Genomic DNA, 20,715 nt, shown 5'->3' with positions numbered 1-20,715 from the left:
TGACCCAAATTCAAGTCATCTCTATCGATCACTCGCACCAATTCATATAACCCCCATGTCATAGCCTAAAGCTCAACACGGCCTAGACCGGCCATGTTCCATTTGTCTAATGAAAGCAGACCTCATATTTCCTCTGTGACGCGGTCCGGCGCTTCTGATGATGATGATGGCCTTTAGTGAAAGGTTGTGAGGAGACACTTGGTGCTTTCAAGATTGATCGAGAGCCTGGGGGCTGCACTTTGAGGGGAAAAAAGAGGCATAAGCTTGAAGTCCCTCTCTCCAGCCACCAAAGCATCCCACCTATGACGGTTAAAACCACCAGGCAGCTGTAGATTTGAACTGATTTAAAAGGTAAAGAGAAAGACAACATCTTAACAGTGCACAGTCAAGGTTTTTGGTTTATTCCTGTCTTATAATTTGTTCAGTTTAAGACAAAGATAATTTGCCATTAGTTCAGAGTTGGACTTAAATTGATCTTTCTGTTAGTATAAGTTAGAAGTCATGTTCATTTTGATAAAATTAGGGGTGGATGATATTGGAGCCTCCAAAACAGTTCAAATCTACAATTGTCTTGTTGGTTTTAACAGTCTGAGGCATTAAAAAATGTCTCACATGATTAACAGGATGCATGGATGCACCGATAGCTTGTTAAAATGCATATTTGAAACATGATTTGACAAGACATAAACTAAATTTCAGTCAGGATATTTTACCATTTTATTGCAAAATGGATATACAGTTTTACTTGGAGGCGAAGGCTCTGCTCAAAAGATGCTCCCTGGGTTAGACAAGCAGCATGCTTTCACTTTCCAGGGAGTGCTCTGCTAGAAGCCCCCATATGGATGGATACATTTATGACAATGGTTACTGAAAACAATAACATTAGTTCAAAAGCAATTACTCTACAGTAGCATAAATCTGTTTGAGGGTGCAGCACACTTTATGCTATAAAGGAGGAGGCTGGAGTGGAGGAAGTTAAGCTTTGCCAGGAGCAGCAGTGTGCATCAGCATTAATGCAAGCAGGGATTAGTGAGAGGAGCATCATATTTAAATACACTGCTGTGTTGAGCTGTGATTGGCTGTGGGAGCTAGGAGGCGATAACTGGGATGAATTAACGCTGAGCTTCATGTAAGCAATGATATTCAGTGCAAGAGGATTAATTGTTATTATTCAAAGATGACCTGTGATCTTTGAATTGTATGACTTTCACCTAAATAAAAAGCAAAATTTCAAGTCATTTTCTGAAAGTTAAAATGAGTGCAAAATTTCATCTCAACTCGTTCTTGTGAGCCCAAATCTTGTCTCATCTCGTGAGCTTAGTGTCTCGTTTCACCATAAATGAATTATAACTAATACATATATCGACACCGATAAATATATGTACTTCAGTCCTTAAAGACACTTCAAGGTGTAAGAAATGATGATGAATGAAGAGAGACTCTGGCTGACAAAAGTCTGTTGATCCAACCTAAAACTCCACTGTCTTGTTTGTTCCTACGGCCAATATTTACAGTTGATAGAGTCGTATTTGCACAGCCAAATGGCAGTTTTAAATATCTGCATAAGTTTTTTTCATATCTGCTGATATGATATTTCACTTCAATAATATTGTGAATCCCTAATAAAGATAAAAATATTAAAGGTTACCCTTTTTATTAACTTCAATTAACCAAAGAATTCAATTATTCTTGTCCAGTCAATGCTGTTCTTTAAATCAATTAATCACAGACACATTTGCATTTCATAATGAAAACCCACCATCTCACCTTACTATTTTCTTGGTGTGTTTTAGAATAAAGCAAGGCTTGTGTCTACTGCCAAGCCAGCCCACTGCAATGCTAAGCTATTAATCAAGAGTGATGCCTGCTTCAGTCCTTAAGCCAGTGTTTCAAATCCATCCATACACACAGAATAATGACCAATCCCCAGCACCATTATTCTCTTATCACAGCCCATAAGTCATTCTGCCCACACTGACTGGTATTCATATTACCCCCCGGCAGGATTTAACACATGCAGGCGAACATGAAATGTACAAGCAGAAAAAACACGAAACACACACATCTGCATTTCATCACAAAATCACTGCAGTGTGTCCACAGAGAGCAGAACAGATGTACCTCCATCAAGAATCTCCCAACTCTAATTCTGTGCAGTGATTTGCCTTACACTTTGACGATGCAGCACTTCTATTTTTGTTTTTTAGATTGTGCTTAGTTCACTTTAAAACATTTTGCATTGAATATCTTGCAGCTCTGGCATTTCTGCAGAGGCTGTTGCATCGGGTGGACGGTGGGGAATTGTGCCTGACAGAGCAGCCTCTGGCGCTATTATAGAACTACAGCCTGACTGCAATCTTCTTCTATCTTCATCTCTCTCATTGTTTTCTACGTTTGCAGTGTCTTGCATATGGTCTAGCAGAAACATTTAGACATAGAATAGTCACAACTTCTAGCATACACAATCCCTTTCTAGCTCCACTGAAAATACTCAAAATAGGACACAAGCATGCCACAAGCATTCTCCCAGGGGACCTCTGTGGCACTATCAAAAGGAATTCCTTGGCCTCAGCAGTGTGCTTGTCTTAAACCTGTGAAAACTTGTGTTGTAACAAATCACTCTTCTTATTTCTTCTGTAGCTCTTGACCATTGACGATGACTTCTGTGGCCTCGACATGAACGCGCCACTGGGCGTGTCCGAGATGGTGCGAGGCAAGCCCCTCTTCTCTGACGCCGTGGACAAAATGACCTCAGTCATCGCCTATGTCTACAAAAACCACTCACTGGTCTTCGTGGGCACAAAAAGTGGACGGGTCAAGAAGGTAAGGAGCAGAAATGTATAGGATGAAGAGTTGGCAGAAATGATGAGAGCAGAGATTTGGTTTCTCTCTGTGAGAGTGTAGAGTAAGGGCTGGGAATTGGGGACTGCTGGATTGGAGGAAGGATAGTAGTAGTAAGGCAGATTGACTTTCAGGCAAATCAGCTGAGTAGGCTGTATTTGCAGGAAGAAGAGGTGAGTGTGTGCATGAAAAGGAGAGAGTGAAAGAAGGAAGTGTGTGTACCTCACTGCAGAAAGAATCTTGAGGAAAGGGGGGGATCATGAGAACTCCTGAGGGGGGTTTTATTTCTCAAGCCAGGCCTATCTGATATCCCTCAATATCCTCCACATTCCCTCCACCATATATCACACATACACTCATATACACCCAGCAGCCGGGGTATCCGCTGTACTTTTCCTTCATTTTGGACTCATTGAAAATCCAGAGCCCTGGGGGCAGATTATAGCTCACATCAGCATGTTGCAAACTTGCTATACAGCACGGATCAGCATCTTGAGGAATCGATCAGACAAAATTTCTTCTCTTTTTCTTGAGGCTAAACGAGTTATCTGAAAAAAGAAATGTATCACTTTGTAATGTACCTGCTAATCTGCATAACATTGCAATATCAGACTGTGAAGGAAGATCTATCTGTCATTGAGGCTTGTGGAAGCTTCCTTGCAGCCTAGAGTGTCAGTCATGTATGTAAGCGTCTTGGACCATAACAGTCTGTCCCTTGAAAAACATGTCACATTCTGTGTGACAGCAAAGCCCTCGGCTCAACAAGATTTGTCCCCTCAGAGTTAAACAGAACTGGATAAGCCGGGTTTTGGCATGTTGTGGCTCCCACCTTAGACTCGCCTCATGCCCCTGTGGCCTCCCCCGCACCGCAGCCCTTTTCTCTGCTAATAGGATGATGCACTGCTGCTAGGTGTGATAGAAGGGAGGTAGCTCCTGTGCTCTTACTCCCACTCCTCTTGCACTTAGACACACACATGCATCACAGGGCCATGACTGAGACTAATTCTGCGGTGCCTGGGCAAGGGATCCTCACAGGCACAGGAAAAAAAAACAAAATTATACATACAGGAGGAAGGAGAGAAGGATATGGTAAATGAAGGAAGCAAAGTTCAGGTACACTGAGGTGGGACTGTGGCAAGAACAAGCCAACTATATGGAGAGGTGTTTTTTCTATATTCAGACAGAAAGGAGGCCTTGTTTTACAGTGTTTGTTTTTGTCAATTATGGGCCCCTGCCTGTGTTTGTTGTTGTTTTTGCTTAATACAGAAGCAGAGAGGTTGTGGCAGCAGTTTTACATGTTGTTAGACATAACCAACAGATATTTCAAACAGGGGAAATATGTAATCACATTTAATACCTGCTGCTCAGCTGTGATGATGAGTGCCAGTAAGGAGGAGGAAATTTAGTGGCTTGAGTTTTAAAGGAAAACTGAAGATGTTTCCTGTATGTTGAAGTTGATTGTTAATGCTTTTGGCTGTGAAAGGATGTATTTTTCACCTGGTATCTGCATGCTTTTCTTCCTCTATTCTTGGCCTGCATCCAGACTTACAGCCACATGTTGTGACATATTGGATTTTACATTGTTGTTGTGGTATATTTGGCCAAAGAAACCCCACAGAAACACACCAGCTTTGACAAAATATGATCAATATTCTGTGTCAACACAAGCGTACACACATGCACACACAGCCCCATTACAGCCCCATCCAACCCTCCCATGTACATACTGCCCCTCCCCTGTCGTTAACTGTATACCATTAGATGACATCACAGGCAATAAAAGACAACAACAAGACAATAAAAGGTCTGAGCTTCAGTCCACCTCCTTCATCAGTGACTTTATAACCTCTCAGCTAATGGATGTTGATTTATATACACTTCCCCACCTTACTTGTTCCATTGCTCAAACCCCCCCATCCTCTTCCTCCTCCTCCTTTCCCTCACTTTTTTTTACTCTATCTCACTCTTACTGTTTTCCGGTCATTATTTATGATCCTGTGACTAACACGTCAACCAGAATAAATATTAGCATTTACGGTTAAAGAGAGTGATGATCTTTAATGCAACTATGTTTGGGTGAGCTAAATGCTAGTGTTTACAGGCTCATGTCTATGACATCATAAAGTCAAGCTGGGCAGGAAGCTGAGTGAATTAAATTCAATTTGCTTGTGAAATTGTTTTATGTAATGCAAGTGGGAGTAAAACTAAGCCACGTATATCTTGAGACATGGTTGTACTTGGACCATCATTAATATGATGTTTCCCAGCCTCTAGCTAAAGCTAACCTTAACAGGCACTACAAAATGTTGTATGCTAACCCTCAGCTTAACTTCACCTTTAACAAGATTGGTGGGAGAATGCAACAGAGTGAGAGACTGAGGCAATTAGACTCCATTAATACTGAGTATTTTCATGTTGCTGTGGAGTCTAGACACTGGAGGTTGTGATGGAGTCATTCTCCTGGAAACCATCATTGTGGTTGGGCAGAGATATAGTAGATTGTCTGGTTATTCTGAAGGATGAGCAGAAGGATGGTTTTGTTGGTGATGGGAAAACCAAAGTAACAGAATCTGGGAAGAAATGTGCCCTGGAAGAGAAAAATGGAAGGAAAAAGGACAAGTAGTGAGACAGACTTAGTCTGTTTTTGTAGAAGTTTTAAGTAGGCATAAGAAATTCAGTGTAGTTTAAGGTATAATACGACACAATAAGATAAAATACAATACAATTTGATACAATTGGACATGATACAATTAGATTCAATAAGGTACAATTAGATATGACTGACAGTAAGATAAGATACAGTATGATATGTTTGTATCAGGGGTGTCCAAACTATGGCCTGTGGGACTAACTGTGACCTGTGGTCCATTTTTAATTGGCATGTAGCAAATTCATTATATGAAATGAAAGATGACCCACATTAGAGTGTGGAGTTTGTGCTTTATAGTACTCATTAGTTTTTACTGGGGGTGCACAACAGTAGTTTTTTGCGTACAGTATATCCAATATGCCAATAGTCACAAAATCTTTTCTTCCATTATCAACTGATACAGATACATAAATGTAGATCAGACTTTAAACTGCTCATATCGCTCTAGTCCTCTTCAACCACCACCACTCTTACTAAGTTTGGCAGCCTCGGGCAGATTGCTAGTTTTTTGTCTGAATGTGGGGATGAACTGTCAGCATGTCCCTTGTCTGCTGAACGGAGCATCATTCTCATCCTGACTGGGGGTGGGGAGCCAGGGGTAGACAGGGCCCCCCCTGTAATCTGATAGGCCACCCTGAAATTCTCAACAATGATTGGCTGTTTATTTTGTCAACCAATGAAGTAAAGCTGTGATTTTGGCTGATTTTGAAGCATATTCACTTATTAAGCATATTGTTAGATAATTGCTTGGTTTTAAAGATCCAGAATAAGTTTCATATATTGTGATACAGTTTTTTGTCTTTGCTAAAGGACTGTCAGCCTCAGTAGCACCAGTGCTGTGGACAAAAGTTCATGTACAGCCCTGCAGTACAAAGCAGTGCTTTATACTGAATAGTAAAAATGCCTCTAAAAAGGTGACATGCAGGCTTAATGTAGGTTTTTATTCCAATTCTGTGACAGTTTCACATCCTATCATCCTTTAACTTATTTTCACCACTGTTTCATATGATCCCACTGTATTCCTTTTTTCCCCAACATGCTGTCACTTTACCCTCTTTCATTTCATAAGTACAATCTAAACCAACGCTCTGCACCCCTGATCTTAACATCAAAAACAGTCCTTTCTTCAGACAAGTCCTTTTAAGCAACCAAAAATTCCTTCTCTTACCCACATGGTCCATTTTCCAGTTGTTCGTTATAAAGTTAAAACTACAAGGTTAAGCATACTGAAATAACCTTTGCCTTAATTATTTTGATTCTAATTAGCATCATAAGATCTTGTATGAAGTCCATAAATTCTAATCTAAATTTCATAACTACTTCTCATCAGTAGAAAAAGGCACTGCTTTTGAATGTGGAGAATTCATCGCAGCTTCTCTCATACTTGGCCTTTACCGCTACACACAAAGGTTTATATGATCCATACACCTCAACATCTTATTTCCCCTTCACCTCTACCTCCTCCTTATTGATGTCTTTTTTTCTGTGCTCTTCACCTCGCTTTCCACCTCTTTTTTCTCATTTCTCCCTTTCTCCACCTTTGTTTGCCCTCTTCTCATAATTTCCCCCTTCTCACTTCCTTCATCTCTCCTTCTCCCTGCGTCTTTCTCTCTATGCCTGAGTGGAGCTGCTGTGAGAGCTCTTTGATGGCTACCTCCCGCCATCGGAAGTGAATGGACCATATGGCTTCAGTCCGCCTGTCTGTCGGTCAGTTTGTGTGCGCTTCGGTCTGTGGCTTTTCAGGAGATGGAGATGTGATGGAGATAAAAGGCAGGAGCTGGATGAGGTTTAAACCCATTAAATGCAGGTCAGTGCACAGAAGCAGGTCAAGGGGAAAGCCTTAACCCCCTGCAGGCTTTGGTTCACTTTATGGTCATCTGGTCAGGCTACGCATTAGCATGACAGGTACTTGTCTGTGTGTACACATATGCATGATACTCACTGTGCTCACACTCACATGTATCCACATCAGCACATAAACATGCATCAATGAACATTTTTGCCCACACACAACAGTCTGCATACACACTGCTGGACAATCCAGGCCAGGGAACTCCATGGGGCCACGGATTGAGAGGTGGACTAGGGGACAAGAGGGAGCTGTGGAGGCAAAGATGTAGAGAAAAAAGAGAGGGAAGGGATGAGATTGAGGGCCTCCTGCAGAGGTGCTAATGCATCTCCACTCTGTCCTTCCCAACGGGAGAGCATTGGTACTCAATACAATGAGCAGCTAACCTTGAACTTGACATAGACAGAGGCACACAATTGAGCAAGGCTTGGCATGCAAAGATGTTGAGGTCGAAGAAGCTAGAGATGTGAGCATTTCAGTGTCCTGTATGTGGCCAATTTTAAAAGTGATGCCCAAGGTAGTGTCTGAAGAAGCAGACTTGTGGAGTGATGGTACATATGTGGGAGAAAGAGAGCAAAATAACATGTTTTCCACAGAGCATTTGTCAGCATTTGGCCACAGGCAAGGCACAGGGTGTTGGTTTGTGACAATTCGTTCACCTCTTCACCACAGGCACTACTTTTCAATCTGTTCAATTTAGACCGAGAAAAGGGGAGAGGAAGAATAAGATGCAAACACAAAGAAAGAGAGGAAGAGGACGGTGAAGAATTTTTGCAATAAAGGAGCAAGAAAGGGAAAGTAGTGAGGAATGACATGAGAGATAGGAAGTGGGACAGATTTGTGAATCAGTGGTTATGTGCAGGGCTATAGCTACTCAGAGGAGAGGAGAAACCCTGCAGGAAGAGTGTAGTGAGAGATATCTGTCATTTAAGGTTGCCGGGGCAGATGTCAGAAGCGAGAAACAGGTCAATTCCGACGATGAATGGTTAATATTGTTGTAGGGAAGGGAAAGGTCAAAGTCACACTCTACCTCTACCAATTTTCAGTAATCTTTTTTCCTTTCACTACCTGTCTTCTGCCCTCGCTGTCACTAACATGCTATTTTATGTGTCATGTTGCCTGCTGTCTTCTTTTCCTTTGCCTTTTCTCTACTTTAGCTCCCTTCCTTTGCCATAATTTAACTTTCAGCTTTTTCAGGTAAACCTTAGAGGGGTCCAACCCAGTACTAGCAAGGTTTTCCCTAATAGAGTGGCTGGTGAGTGTACATACTAGTGGTGTAATGGTACAGAAAAATTTGGTTTGGTACGTACCTTGGTTTTGAAGTCACGGTTCAGTACGTTTTTGGTACAGTAATTGAAGTGAATAAATAAAATTCTGTTTTTATTTTTTAAATTAAATTGTATTAAAATAAATAGGCTGAATAAATTACATTTACATTATAAATAGTGCTGCGACCTACTAACTAAAGGTCTTCAAGGATTAAAAATATTAATAAATAAATATATTTTTGAATTACTAGGTTTTAAAATTGATATATTGACATATTTTTACCCATTCTTTAAACACTAAAATTTCCCAGCCAACTTGAACGCATCATTATACAACCGTGCGTTAGCTTGTTAAATATGCAAATTAGCGTCTTTCCTGCCGTTTTCAACACGGACTTCAAGACTGGATTACTTTTTTAACCAATGGGACCTACTACAATGTTTGGGAGAACTTTTCACAGCCCATCTAGGCGGATAAAGAGGTTAGCCGTGTGAAATCTGAGGATAACTTTACCTATATGACGCAGCTGCAGACATGTAGGAGTCTGCTCTCTCCCTGCTCCGAGGCTGACAGTTGAAGGTAAAGTTAATTTGATTCACAGAGCCAGAGCACTAGTGTTATAATAAAAAAGATCTTAAAGAAAAAGAAATTCATAACTGGCTGGTGAGACTTTGTTGTTCCTCCTCATTACAGTGACGTTCTTGTTTGAGTGGAGTGTTTTCAAATGCTTTGATTGGTACGCTGGATGACGTGCTTTTAGCGACACAGCCGCTCAATAATGTCAGTGCTATTGTTGTTGTCTTTGTTCACTGTTGTATTTTACCTGAAAACAAAGTGTTCCTAAACAGGACAGTATGTGAGCTTCGTTCCACATGTATTCGTTCGGTACACATCTGTAGCGTACCGAGTGGCCTGTACCGAGACATACCTAATATATAATGCTGCTGGCACAATAGATTATGGATGGCTGGATTGATGTCTGTCTGGATGTCAGAGCTTTACTTGATACTTGATTTACGAGATATTTATTGCTCTGGACCAGTCCCATATGTTTTGTGAGTTGATTGTGTCCTTGTTTTGTGAGTGTGAGCGCTTGTGTGATGGGTTGGTTAGCCCCAGATGCAGATTATTGAAATGGGCTGAGCTGAGCCGTGGTCAGTGGAGCAGAGGATTAACTGCTTAGAGCTAATGATGAAATATGCTTTAGGACAGCCAGGAATTGTGTGTGCTGGTGTGTGTGGACAGTCCTTTATGATCCAAGCCCCCTCCCTCGTCATGGTATGGACATAATGCTCTGAAACACAGGTACACGCACATGCCTACTAGCACCCTGCATAGTAGCCATTACAACCCCACCCATCCTGGCCAGTGGTCTAAGCTGCCGCTGTACTCCACCAGTACTCCCAGAATGCCAATGTTCCCATGCTCTTAAGTATTCCTCAGCAGTCTTCCTTGTTGCCTTGGCGCTGTGAGTCTGTGTGTGCTGCTGCTCCCACACCAGCTAACGCAACAGCACACACTAAAGCAAGCTCAGTCGCTGGTTTCCATGGCAGCAGAGGCTGTTCTACACACAGGATTGAATGTATAGAGGACACACATACACATATCTGTGAGTAAATTGTGCCATGCTGTGTATTTAATTCCACAGAGAACCTGCTGCAATGGACTCAGGGCACATTAAGGTGATCTGATGTGATGATAGTGGGCTGGTAGTCCATGACAGATGCTGTCCACCTCACAGCTGTAAGGCTGATTGAACACACAATATTAATGTGTTTCTGTTTTCGTCTCGCTGTATTAACCGCTGTCTGTTAGCAGCTTTGCTCCACTATTTGTTGTAGAAACAGAGCGGCATGTCAAGGGGAATCAGTCAATGGGAACCCCAAGGCGGCCCCCATCACCCCCTTCACCTTTCTTTTTCCTCTTTTTTTTTTTGTGCCATTGTTCTCAGCCAATTGTTTCTGCATACATCTTCTTCTGGTAATTGCTTGGTGCACAATGTTTGCCTAGGCGCCTGTCCAAAGTCAAATTCCTCCTCTAGCTTTATGGTGTTGGTAAATAGTGTGTGCGCCTTGCTTGCATATGAGACTAAGTGTACATTTGGGTTGATTCTGTGCAGAATATTGGGTGAGCTAACGAGAAGTGAAGTCCAGTAATGGCCTGGGAAAAGGATCAGAAGGTAGCAGTTTCCTTGTGCGCTCCCAATCACCATAATACTCGCTGTTTCTTCTGCCAATGCAGAAACCCCTCATCCAGTAGCCAGGCTGTCAAATTGGGCAGAGAAGATGTTGAACACAGTTATTCAGTCAGAAAGACTTCGGATGTGGATGTTGCAGGAGTGGTATAGAGTTAGGGGGATGGAAGGAAAGAGGGGAGGGATGGGCAGATGGGATAGTGAGGAGGAATGATAAATTAAAGGGGAACTATAAATGGTTTTGGGGTTGGGAGGTGAACAAACATGGACTTTCAATTAGGGATGGGCAATAAGATGATCTTGACAAGGGATTCATTTTTTCTCATACAGGGAATCACAACACTTGAAATTGATAAATAGCCAGTTAGTCTGTAGTTTTTTTACTTGCATGTAGAAGCAAACAAGCATTCTCCATGATATAGAGATTAGAAATTGAGCTGTAGTTTTCCTTGAAGGATTATGAAATATGGTAACAAAAAGTGACAACACAGCATTATTTACTGTGTAGATATTAACATTAATGGCTAAACATGCTTTGATAGGAAAATATACCATAATCATATTTTCTTGACACATATATATTATATATATTATATATTGAAGTATCTGAGAAGGCTGGTGGGATATGCAGAGAGGGATGTATTTCTGGCAGGATGCATATGCAGCACATGGTGAGGTTGAGGGCTAAAGCAGAGACAGATTGGTATGGAGATAAACTAAAAGCTAAATAATACAAGAGGAAAAGAAAAAGGTGAGGGTGTATGGAAACAGAGAGCAAGGTAGATCTAGAAAGCTGTGGGCCACTAGGGAGTGATAGTGCGTGTCTTCCAGACCATTACAGAATTTCCCGCACTCATGAACGCGCGCACACATACCTCAAATTTCCTATTTTGCAGTTCACCTAGCTCTGGTGTTTAGTTGATGAAAGACACAAGGGAATAGAAACAAAGCAATCTCTCCTCTGATTTAGACAGACTATCGCATGGTGTTCTGGTTAGCAGAGAGCAGCCACTGTGCACCCCGTCCTTCCTGACTCAACAGTTACACAAAGTGCCCCTAATACGGGGATGACATTGCTTGTGTGTTCAGCGTGTTTCACTCGTAACCTTCATGTGTGTGTGCACACGGACGTATGCAAAAAATAGCTGTTCACCTCACGCGTGTCATTCTGGTGTGTATTTATAGATGCCACTGCTGTAGCTCAGCCTTATCCCTCCTTTCCAGGGCTCCTCTATAATTGATGAGCTGCCAGGGGCTGAGCAGGGCAATGGCACACACAAACACACACAAACCAACAAATGTACAACCAGCCATGGTAAGCAGCTGCATTACTGCAGGATGACACACGTCTACACACACCAAGCAGACCCTTTCGTTGCTTTAGGCTTCTGTGCATCTGCAGTTTGTCACAAAGGGGAGCCTCCAGTCATGAATCATGGTCCTTGTAGTTTTAAAGTCCAGATGCTTTTGTCATTGCTGCTGCTTGCTGGTTAGCTGCAGTGGAGCGGAGTTAGAGTGAAATTTAACTGTCTTACGCTGTCAACTTCTTGTTTTTAAAACTTCCTGTAAAATTGATTTCCTATTCAGACACAAGGCTTGCAAATCCAAAAACTTTTTTTTGTACAGATCTTTTCTGATACTAGAAGCAGTAAGGGAGTGGGTGAATGACTACAGAAAGGAGAGAGCAGCAGAGAGAGACTCTAAGAGTTTAGAGGGCAAAATTGGTGAACAAGAATGATTGGTGAAAGCTACAGAGATGGAGAGAATGTCGAGAAAGGGTAAAGGCAGACAGTCTGATGGGAGGAGAGGGCGAGAGTGCTGAAATAGAGTTTGATGTTCATTTCGCTCTTGTGAGTCTGCACCTATTGAGAAGAGTACCAGTATGTGGCAGCCTATTGAGCCGTGAGTGATTTGAGTGGCTATTCTCCACTGTGTGTACATGGAGTTGAAAGGCTCGAGTCTGCAGAGAAGTTGGAGAGAGAAAATGACTAACTTCAGTCTGATCTTTCCGTTTCCTGACTGTTTGAACTGGATTTGACTCTGATGTGCTGCTGGCTCAGGGTTAAGACAAGGTTGGCTTTTCAGGAGGATGAGTCAGGGTCCTGGGACATGAATCAAAGGGCAGAGGCAGAATCTGAAATCCATGCCTTTATCACAAACATGATTTTCACCTGTTGTTTTTCATTTTTCCATATTCTAGGAAACTTTAGATATTGGTAGGGAACAGTATTAGATGGTTTTATAAGTATACTATAATAATCTAATGGGAAATGAATAACAAGGTGCAACAACAATCTCCCATACCAAATCATCTCTTCCGTCTTCCATATAAGGTTCTTCTTTGTCTTATTTTCCTACTCTCTTCACCCACTTCTTTCTGCCTTTGTATCACTTAACTTTATCAAACACTCTTGCTTACTTTCCCTCCCCAGAATACTTTTCTTTGTCTATCACTCATCCCTTATTTCATTCTACTGTATTTAGTTAACATGTAGCTGTGTGTCTTTCCAGTGAGTTAAAAAGCTGCTCAGTGACCATGGATTAGCTGGGCAGGTATAGGGGCTATAACATAGCATTTTCTCTTCCGCTTAAGTTTGATATCTTTACTGACACTAATGACTTTAAATAAGGGCTATCACCCTGAAGCATAAGGCAACGAACCTACTGTGTGTGCATTATATGAACATTGTCAAGGGTTACAAAGTAAGATGCTACTGTAGATAGATTGCATTTGTGGGTAACTCATGTGATAATGGGAGGACAGAAAGACAAACCAAATGTCCCTGTACATGCACACTCATGCACGACTCATCTGACCTGTGACATTGGCTTGAGTCCATAGAGGAGGAAACAAAAACTCCAGAGTTATTCAAATCAAGATGCCTTTCAGACTTGGAGCCATTCAAACTCCTTAAAATGTGTTGCACAATAGGACAAAAATGTGATGTTTAAACTGTGCTCAGACCAAAAACTAGGGGTAGACAGATTATAGGCTGATTATTGATGCCAATATTTGGCATTTAGATTTTATTTACCAATAATCAATAAAATCAGTAAATTCAAAGGTGTACTACTTTGGTACCACTGCAAGTTGTGTCTTCAACTCTGTTTTTGTTTTCACTCTCAACAGTCTCATCTAATGTCCTACCCATAACACTTTCTGTCTGGCATGATGTCACACAAGTGCTAGCCAATTAACACTGAGGCCTGAGTGGCACCGACATGGGGAGTGTACGGCATCTCTTTCTGTTTCCTGCTGCTACAGTTTGCTCTGTGCTGTTTCTGTTGACAGAGATAGTGCTAAATTAGTGGTTTTCCTTAATTTTTGAAATGCAGTTTCAATTTTGCCACATTAAGGGCATTTTATTGTGCATATTACGTGCATTTTGTTTTGCAAATGCAAAGCTAGCATCTGAAGACCTACAGACCCTGAGTAAGGCTCAAGATAAGAGCAAGATGCTGAGACCAACCAAGCAGACAGCGCATTATTTTCAACAACAAAAGATATTGATTAAAGCACAGATGAACAGGCTTAAGCCTGATTTATGCTTCTGTGTCGCGTTGACGGCGTAGCTATGCGTAACCCTCTGCGTTGACGTGGACCCCTACGCCGTAGCCTGACGTGCACCTCCAAAAAAATCCTAGCTACGCATCGCAGCAACGCAGACCGCAAGGGCTGTGATTGGTCCGCTCAAAACGTCATTTCTTCATCCAGGGCCATCAGTGGGCGAACCAGTGTGGTAAATTCACCCGTTCTAAGCCTCGACTCGTTTAGTGGTCCTACAGACCACCTCCGCAAACGTCTTCAGAGGCAATGCAAAGCCAGGTTGTGTTACTGTGTAATGACGAAACTTGCACTGATGAATTCCTTTTAAGAATAACTAACTAGCAATGTGTAATGCAGTACTTTTTGAGTTATTACCTGAACACAGTCATAGATATCACACCATGTCATGACATACTGTATCAAAATCTGACATGCGCAGTTTTAGGTTGCTATTTGACAGCATATGAGTGGTTCAGATGACACAGTAGTGCTGGGAATTAACTGAGTTTAAATTTCAATCTTGGCTTCTCAAGAACATGGAAACAAGGTAATCCGTATTATTGAACCTTCTGATTATAACACGACTGACTACTAACTGAGCCACACTCACCCCAAAGTGTATAAGTTGAATAAATGCATGTCATTCAGATGTTGTAAAATCAATAGAGTAATCATTTTTGATATTTCTGATGAATAAAGGAAAAACGTGGTTATGATTTTCACCATAATGAGGCACCCCTATAACACTGTCTAATTGCTTAGCTCATCTCTAACATATCTGTATTCCTACAACACACTGGAGTTTTTCCTCCTTACCTTGCCTGTCAAGCCAACTCTTAAAGCCTCGCTCTACTCCTCTGCTTAATTAGCACCACTATTAACATTCTTCAGCCATATTAAGCTCGTGTCAAGCCAGCAACAGGAATGCAATTACCTCCAAGCTTTCTCTGCCTGTTTCTCTCTCTACTGCTGATGGATCATTGCGTAGGTAACCACAGAGAAATGCACACACTTACACATATTCACATAAGTCTCCTCATGTCAAAGGAAGCTGAAGAGTTAACCATCACCTTCTATGGCTGCTGCTGCTGAAAGAAGAAGCTGCTGTTTGCTTGAACTGGCATTAATTACTCTTGTGTAGCCGACTGTGAAGACACAGGCTCCCCCACACTTAATTAACAATTTGTAAAGGTGATTTATTGTTAATTAAAAGGTATAGAAAAAGTTTACAGGAGCCGTACTTCTACAGCTTTTTAATTATATTTTCTTAATTTTGCTTCATGTGTAGGCATTTTCCTGTGTCTGCCTCCCAAATCATTGCATGGTGATTGTTAATTTGTGCACCAGCAGTAAAAAATCAATACAATGTCTAGCGAGTAATCACAGTGTGTTCCTCTGTAGCTCCAGCAGTAACCTTGCAATGACCAGAGTGTAATTTCCCCTCACTGCCATTATTATGGTCTGAGGGGCATATTATTTAGTTTTCCACTCATAACCGGCCATAACTTAAGGTTTATGGTGATGAAGGATAAGCGAAGATTGATGCCCTTTTCACTCCATGGCTCAGCAAAGAGAGCAATGTTCTCTTTGCTGAGTATGTCTCTCTTTCTTTTTCATTCCACTCTACACAAACTTTCATCACTTTCTCTGTAATGGATTTTCTCAAAATCATTGATGGATGACTGGTTGAAGCAGATCCATTTTCTCCCCATTTTGTACCTGTGGTAGTGCATGTAGCAGCCATATTTCTACACAAGCTCATCTTTGGTTTGTTTGGAAGCATAGCATACCTTTTTCTCTTATTCTTTACCTTATTCTCCTTTCTTTACCTCCATCCTTCCCTCTCCTTGATTTATGTGCAACTATAGAGGACACACCACTGCAGGTGAGCCCTCTGCCTCCCCCTCCTTCTCTCACTTCCTCCCTCTCTGCATGCCTGTAGCCAATCATTGCACACCATAGGTCTCTTGGGGCGACCAGTGCCCCCGCACACCTTTCCTCTCCTCCTCTCTCTTCCTCTACACCTCTCTGTTCTCCCTACCTCTGTCTCTCTTCCTAACTCTCTTCCTGTCTTGCTCTGCAGAGAACAGTTTGCCTCACAACTGGGTCACTCTCACTCCTCCCTGCAGTACATGCTAGCAGTCAGACTAGGCTAGGCAGCTCTCTGTAGCAAGGGAGACTTGTGAGCCATCAAGGAGGTTGTGTTTGCAACTATGCCAGTGTATTCAAGCCTTCATACCAAAGATTACAGTAAGATTATGTTTGTGAATAGGATAGCTCTATGAAGGACACATTTCTTCTCATATGTTTGTGTGTACATGCTGTTCTCTTCTGTTTGGAAGCTTCCATTAGCCACCACATGTATAAAACCTCCTGCAAACATCAGTTGCATCTCCCATTTGTTTGTTTGTTTGTGTTTGTATTTGCACATTCTTATATTGCTCAGCTTTTCCTCCCACTCCTCTCACAGACACACATGTCCCCACATATACACACCCTCTAATGTAGCTGCAGCGGTGTCAGGGAGTTGCGATTTAGATTACTCCGACTCGCCCATTAAGCAGATGCTAGCGTAAACATCTTTAAAAGGGTCCCTGGGTCTGTCTGTCTGACATCAAGACTTTGAAGTGTGCCTCAGGTACTCAGCCTGCTTCATAAACACAATGACAGCAGAGCGGGAGAGCAAGTGAGAGAGTCAATAAATGAGATGAAATTAGAGAGAGGAATGCTGGGAAAGATATGAAAAAATGGCAAAAGTAGACAGAGAAATTAACATTTGTAATCTCACACAGCAATCCTCACTGTCGTCTGTTTTTCTCCTTACCTCCTCTCCTCTCCTCACCCCTTTCTTTTCCCATCCTCAACACGGACCTTAATAAGGGGATTTTTATCTCAACTACACAAGCCCTCCCAAAGGATTATGGGATTTTTTTCCTCCCTCTGCTTCACACACAGAATAGTAATTACTAAACTGCAGTTAGAGGTATGCCTTGTTTTAAGAAATAAAGCCGAATAGGTGAAGAAAACTTAGCTTTTGTAAATCTTGATTGTGGACTGGTGTGGTCTTGTAAACAACCTTAGGTGCTGTGATTCCATCACACCTCTGTAACCTCTGTCTAGATGAGAGTTCACACAGGGTCACTGTTGTCACTGTGACTCTAAGATGCATGATCTGTGGCCTGTGTGAGCCAAAGTTGCTGCCTCCTCACATTGTCCCTCACCTGTGTCTCTAAATCTCACTTTTATGAAGTGCAGCATTCAAGTTCAGCTTTAAACTGCTGCACACTTGGCATAATGCACCAGACACCAAAACTGGAAAAAAGCGATAAAACTGACTGCAATCGTAGAACACACAATCAAACAGCCCTACAAGTATGCAGGTCTGAAATGTAAAGATAAGAAGCACATTTATTTGTACATTTTAAATTGGTTGCCTTTGTTATCAGATCTTTCCTTCCCTGCTGAAAGAAAGCAAAGTAAAAACACCCAGTGCACTTCGAGCATATTAGTCCTTCAACTTTGATTTTTATATTGCTGAATTGTTACACCAGAATGTTGCACTACCATAAAAACTTCAGCTCTTAGAACATGTGCCTATATCTTTATCAATGACTGTGTATAGTTGGGCTTAAAATAGAAAAGCGATAAATTGCTTTTGTCAAAGTCAGCAGTGAACAGGTGTGTATTCAACCTTGATTTAAAAGAGCTCAGACTTTCAGCAGACCTGATATCCTCTGGGATTTTGTTCCAGATATATGGAGCATAGAAACTGAATGCTGGTTCTCCATGTTTAGTTCTGACTCTGGGGACGCAGAGCAGACCTGAACCAGACAACCTGAGTGGTCTGGATGGTCATACTGGACTAGAAGATCTCTGATGTATTTTGGGCCTAAACCGTTCAGTGCTTTATAAGCTAACAGGAGTATTTTAAAGTCTGTTCTCTGAGAGACAGGGAGCCAGTGTAGAGACCTCAGGACAGGACTGATACGGTCCACTCTCTTGGTCTTAGAGAGGATTTGAGCAGCACTATTGTGGATCAGCTGCAGCTGTCTGATTGACTTTTTTTTGGAAGATCAGCAAAGATACTGTTAATGTAGTCAACTCGACTGAAGATAAATGCATGGACAAATTTTTTAAGGTCCTGCTGTGACATTAGTCCTTTAATCCTATAAATATTCTTGAGGTGATAATAAGCTGACTTTGTAATTGTTTTTTTACTGTTTTAAAACAAACCCAGATGACCCAGTGTGTGTTAAAGCCCAAGACAGACTGACAGATTTGCTCTGCAAAGAGAGCACAGTTGCTGTGTTGCTGTTATTACCGACATCAAACTTGGAGAGGAAAAACACAGGGTTAAACTGTCTACAGTATTGCAAATAAAGTACAGTGGTGTTCAGTTAGTTACCTGGCTGCTCGTAATGCTAGAGCAAAACTTACTGCTGACTGGGCTGAGACCAAGCTGTTTTCCATCCCTTTCCTACGCTAGCGGTAGCATCAGCTATGCCTCGCATGGGCTCTACAGCTGTACGCACCTATTAAAACCAGTAATGACGCTGTTGCAGGAAGCCATTCTATGTCAAAAATTTTATCGGTGATGGTATTGGTACCTGTTTACTGCCCACCACTACCTCATAGTCATAAGAAGTGGAACATTGTTGGAACGAGGTGAATAACATATCTTCAAGATGATATTAACGTTTATGAGTCTTAAGTCAAAGATAATTCACAGAGGTCTTTTTTCCCCCGATTTTAAAAAGTGCCACAGTTTATATTGTAAAAGTAAACTCCACAGATGCCTAGGTAGGTATGATTCAGTGATCATAGACCGGAGTACTAGTATTTCTTATGTCTCCAGGGATAGGAATAACCAGGTTAATCTGTGTGCATCTAAACACAGTATTCTGAATATGATCAAAACTGGGATGTGAACTCATAACCGGGATACTTAAGTCCATGTAAACATAGTCAATAAGACTGACTGCACGCTTGATGATTAAGCCCAATTTTAGGCCAGATTTGCTCCTCTTTAGTGATTGGGGTGAACCGATCTAAGGCTTGTTTCAAACAATTATTTGTTCAAAAATCCTCATGTTTGTGGTGTCAATATGAATATATTACTGCTCTCAATCTTCAGCCTCCCTAATCTGGAATATTAGATATCAAATCAAACATGTTTTATGTTTATAATTCAATGGCAGGCTTCCTCTGATAGAATACCCACAATCACCAGAGAGAGAAAGCACACTGGTTGGCATCACCAACCAGAGCTTGTAGACATTAACACAACTTCAACCGCAACTTCCTAACATGTCCCGGTCTTGCACAGAAATGATTCTTTTGTGAGCAATACATATCATACTGCTACTGTCTTACTGCAACGACTCCCAACAACAGAGACATCGGGGAAACCTTTGCAACTCTTCCTCAAATGCTGCAAGGACTTCTACACCCTATCAACCTAGACTCTCACAAACCAGCACACTCACAACCCCATTTAAAGAGTTTCATGTGAGATTAAACAACCACCAATCCTCTGTCCTCCTCCTTCAGTCACTCTATCTCTGAGCACATGCCAGCTCTGTCCTACTTTATATTCATCCATGCTGTTAAACTGGACTCAAAAAGATCTACAGCATGCTACTGTGAATGTTGGGTATTGATTTGATGTGTATGTAGACCTTATGAGCATTTATCACTATAATAGAAAATACAATAAGAGTAGAGGCACCCTGCACCATATGAGAGAAGTTGTCAGATAAGTTTAGGGAGTGAGTCTTTTAACATGGGCTTCCTGTTTCCTCCCTCTAATGTAGCTCAAAACAAATGGGAAATGATCCATTGGGAGAAGTTGTGAGAGAATGATGATCCTTTTTGTATACCACAGTAAAACACTCCTTTGTGAACAAAGGATGAAAAGCACTGGGAATACCATGTGTTCTTCTACTATCTGTCGAAATACTGTCTGCCAGCATGGCGTCAGTTAGCACAACCTCAGTCCAGTCATTGCTCAATGCTGTAATAGTCAGAGATGGATTTAGGTTAGTCATCACTGTAGTGCTGTGAAACCAGGGAGGTGTGAGTGTGCATGTTAAAGTATGTCTTTGAGTGTTCTGCACCTGCCTGAATCCTCTAAAAAGCCGCCACTGTGGAGATTTTTTATCCCTTTCTCCATGTCCTTGCTCCCTGACACCTGAGCACCCTGGGAAATTTGACTGCCAAGGACATACTACTACTGCTTACACCCCCCAACCCCAGCTCATTTTTACTCTCTGCTTTCATTGTTGACTAAAACTCAGAGTGGCATCTCGTCTACTACTCTCGTCCCTGGAGAGGGAGGCCTAGTTTTTTTTCTCCCTGTATGTAAT

General features: G+C 41.7%; 1 protein-coding gene across 2 annotated transcripts in view; it reads left to right on the top strand.

Annotated features, from left to right (window-relative positions):
* Window positions 1-20,715, top strand: part of plxna4 (plexin A4) — a 283,307-nt gene that overhangs the window by 45,502 nt on the left and 217,090 nt on the right. For both annotated transcript variants that reach the window (XM_041780599.1, XM_041780598.1), the window contains exon 3: window positions 2,641-2,823. In XM_041780599.1, coding sequence (XP_041636533.1) covers window positions 2,641-2,823 — 183 coding nt within the window. The remainder of the gene's footprint in view (window positions 1-2,640; window positions 2,824-20,715) is intronic.

The sequence above is a fragment of the Cheilinus undulatus genome, linkage group 23 (genome assembly GCF_018320785.1).
Source record: "Cheilinus undulatus linkage group 23, ASM1832078v1, whole genome shotgun sequence".
Classification (NCBI taxonomy): domain Eukaryota; kingdom Metazoa; phylum Chordata; class Actinopteri; order Labriformes; family Labridae; genus Cheilinus; species Cheilinus undulatus.
This window is presented reverse-complemented; position numbering and strand designations above follow the sequence as displayed.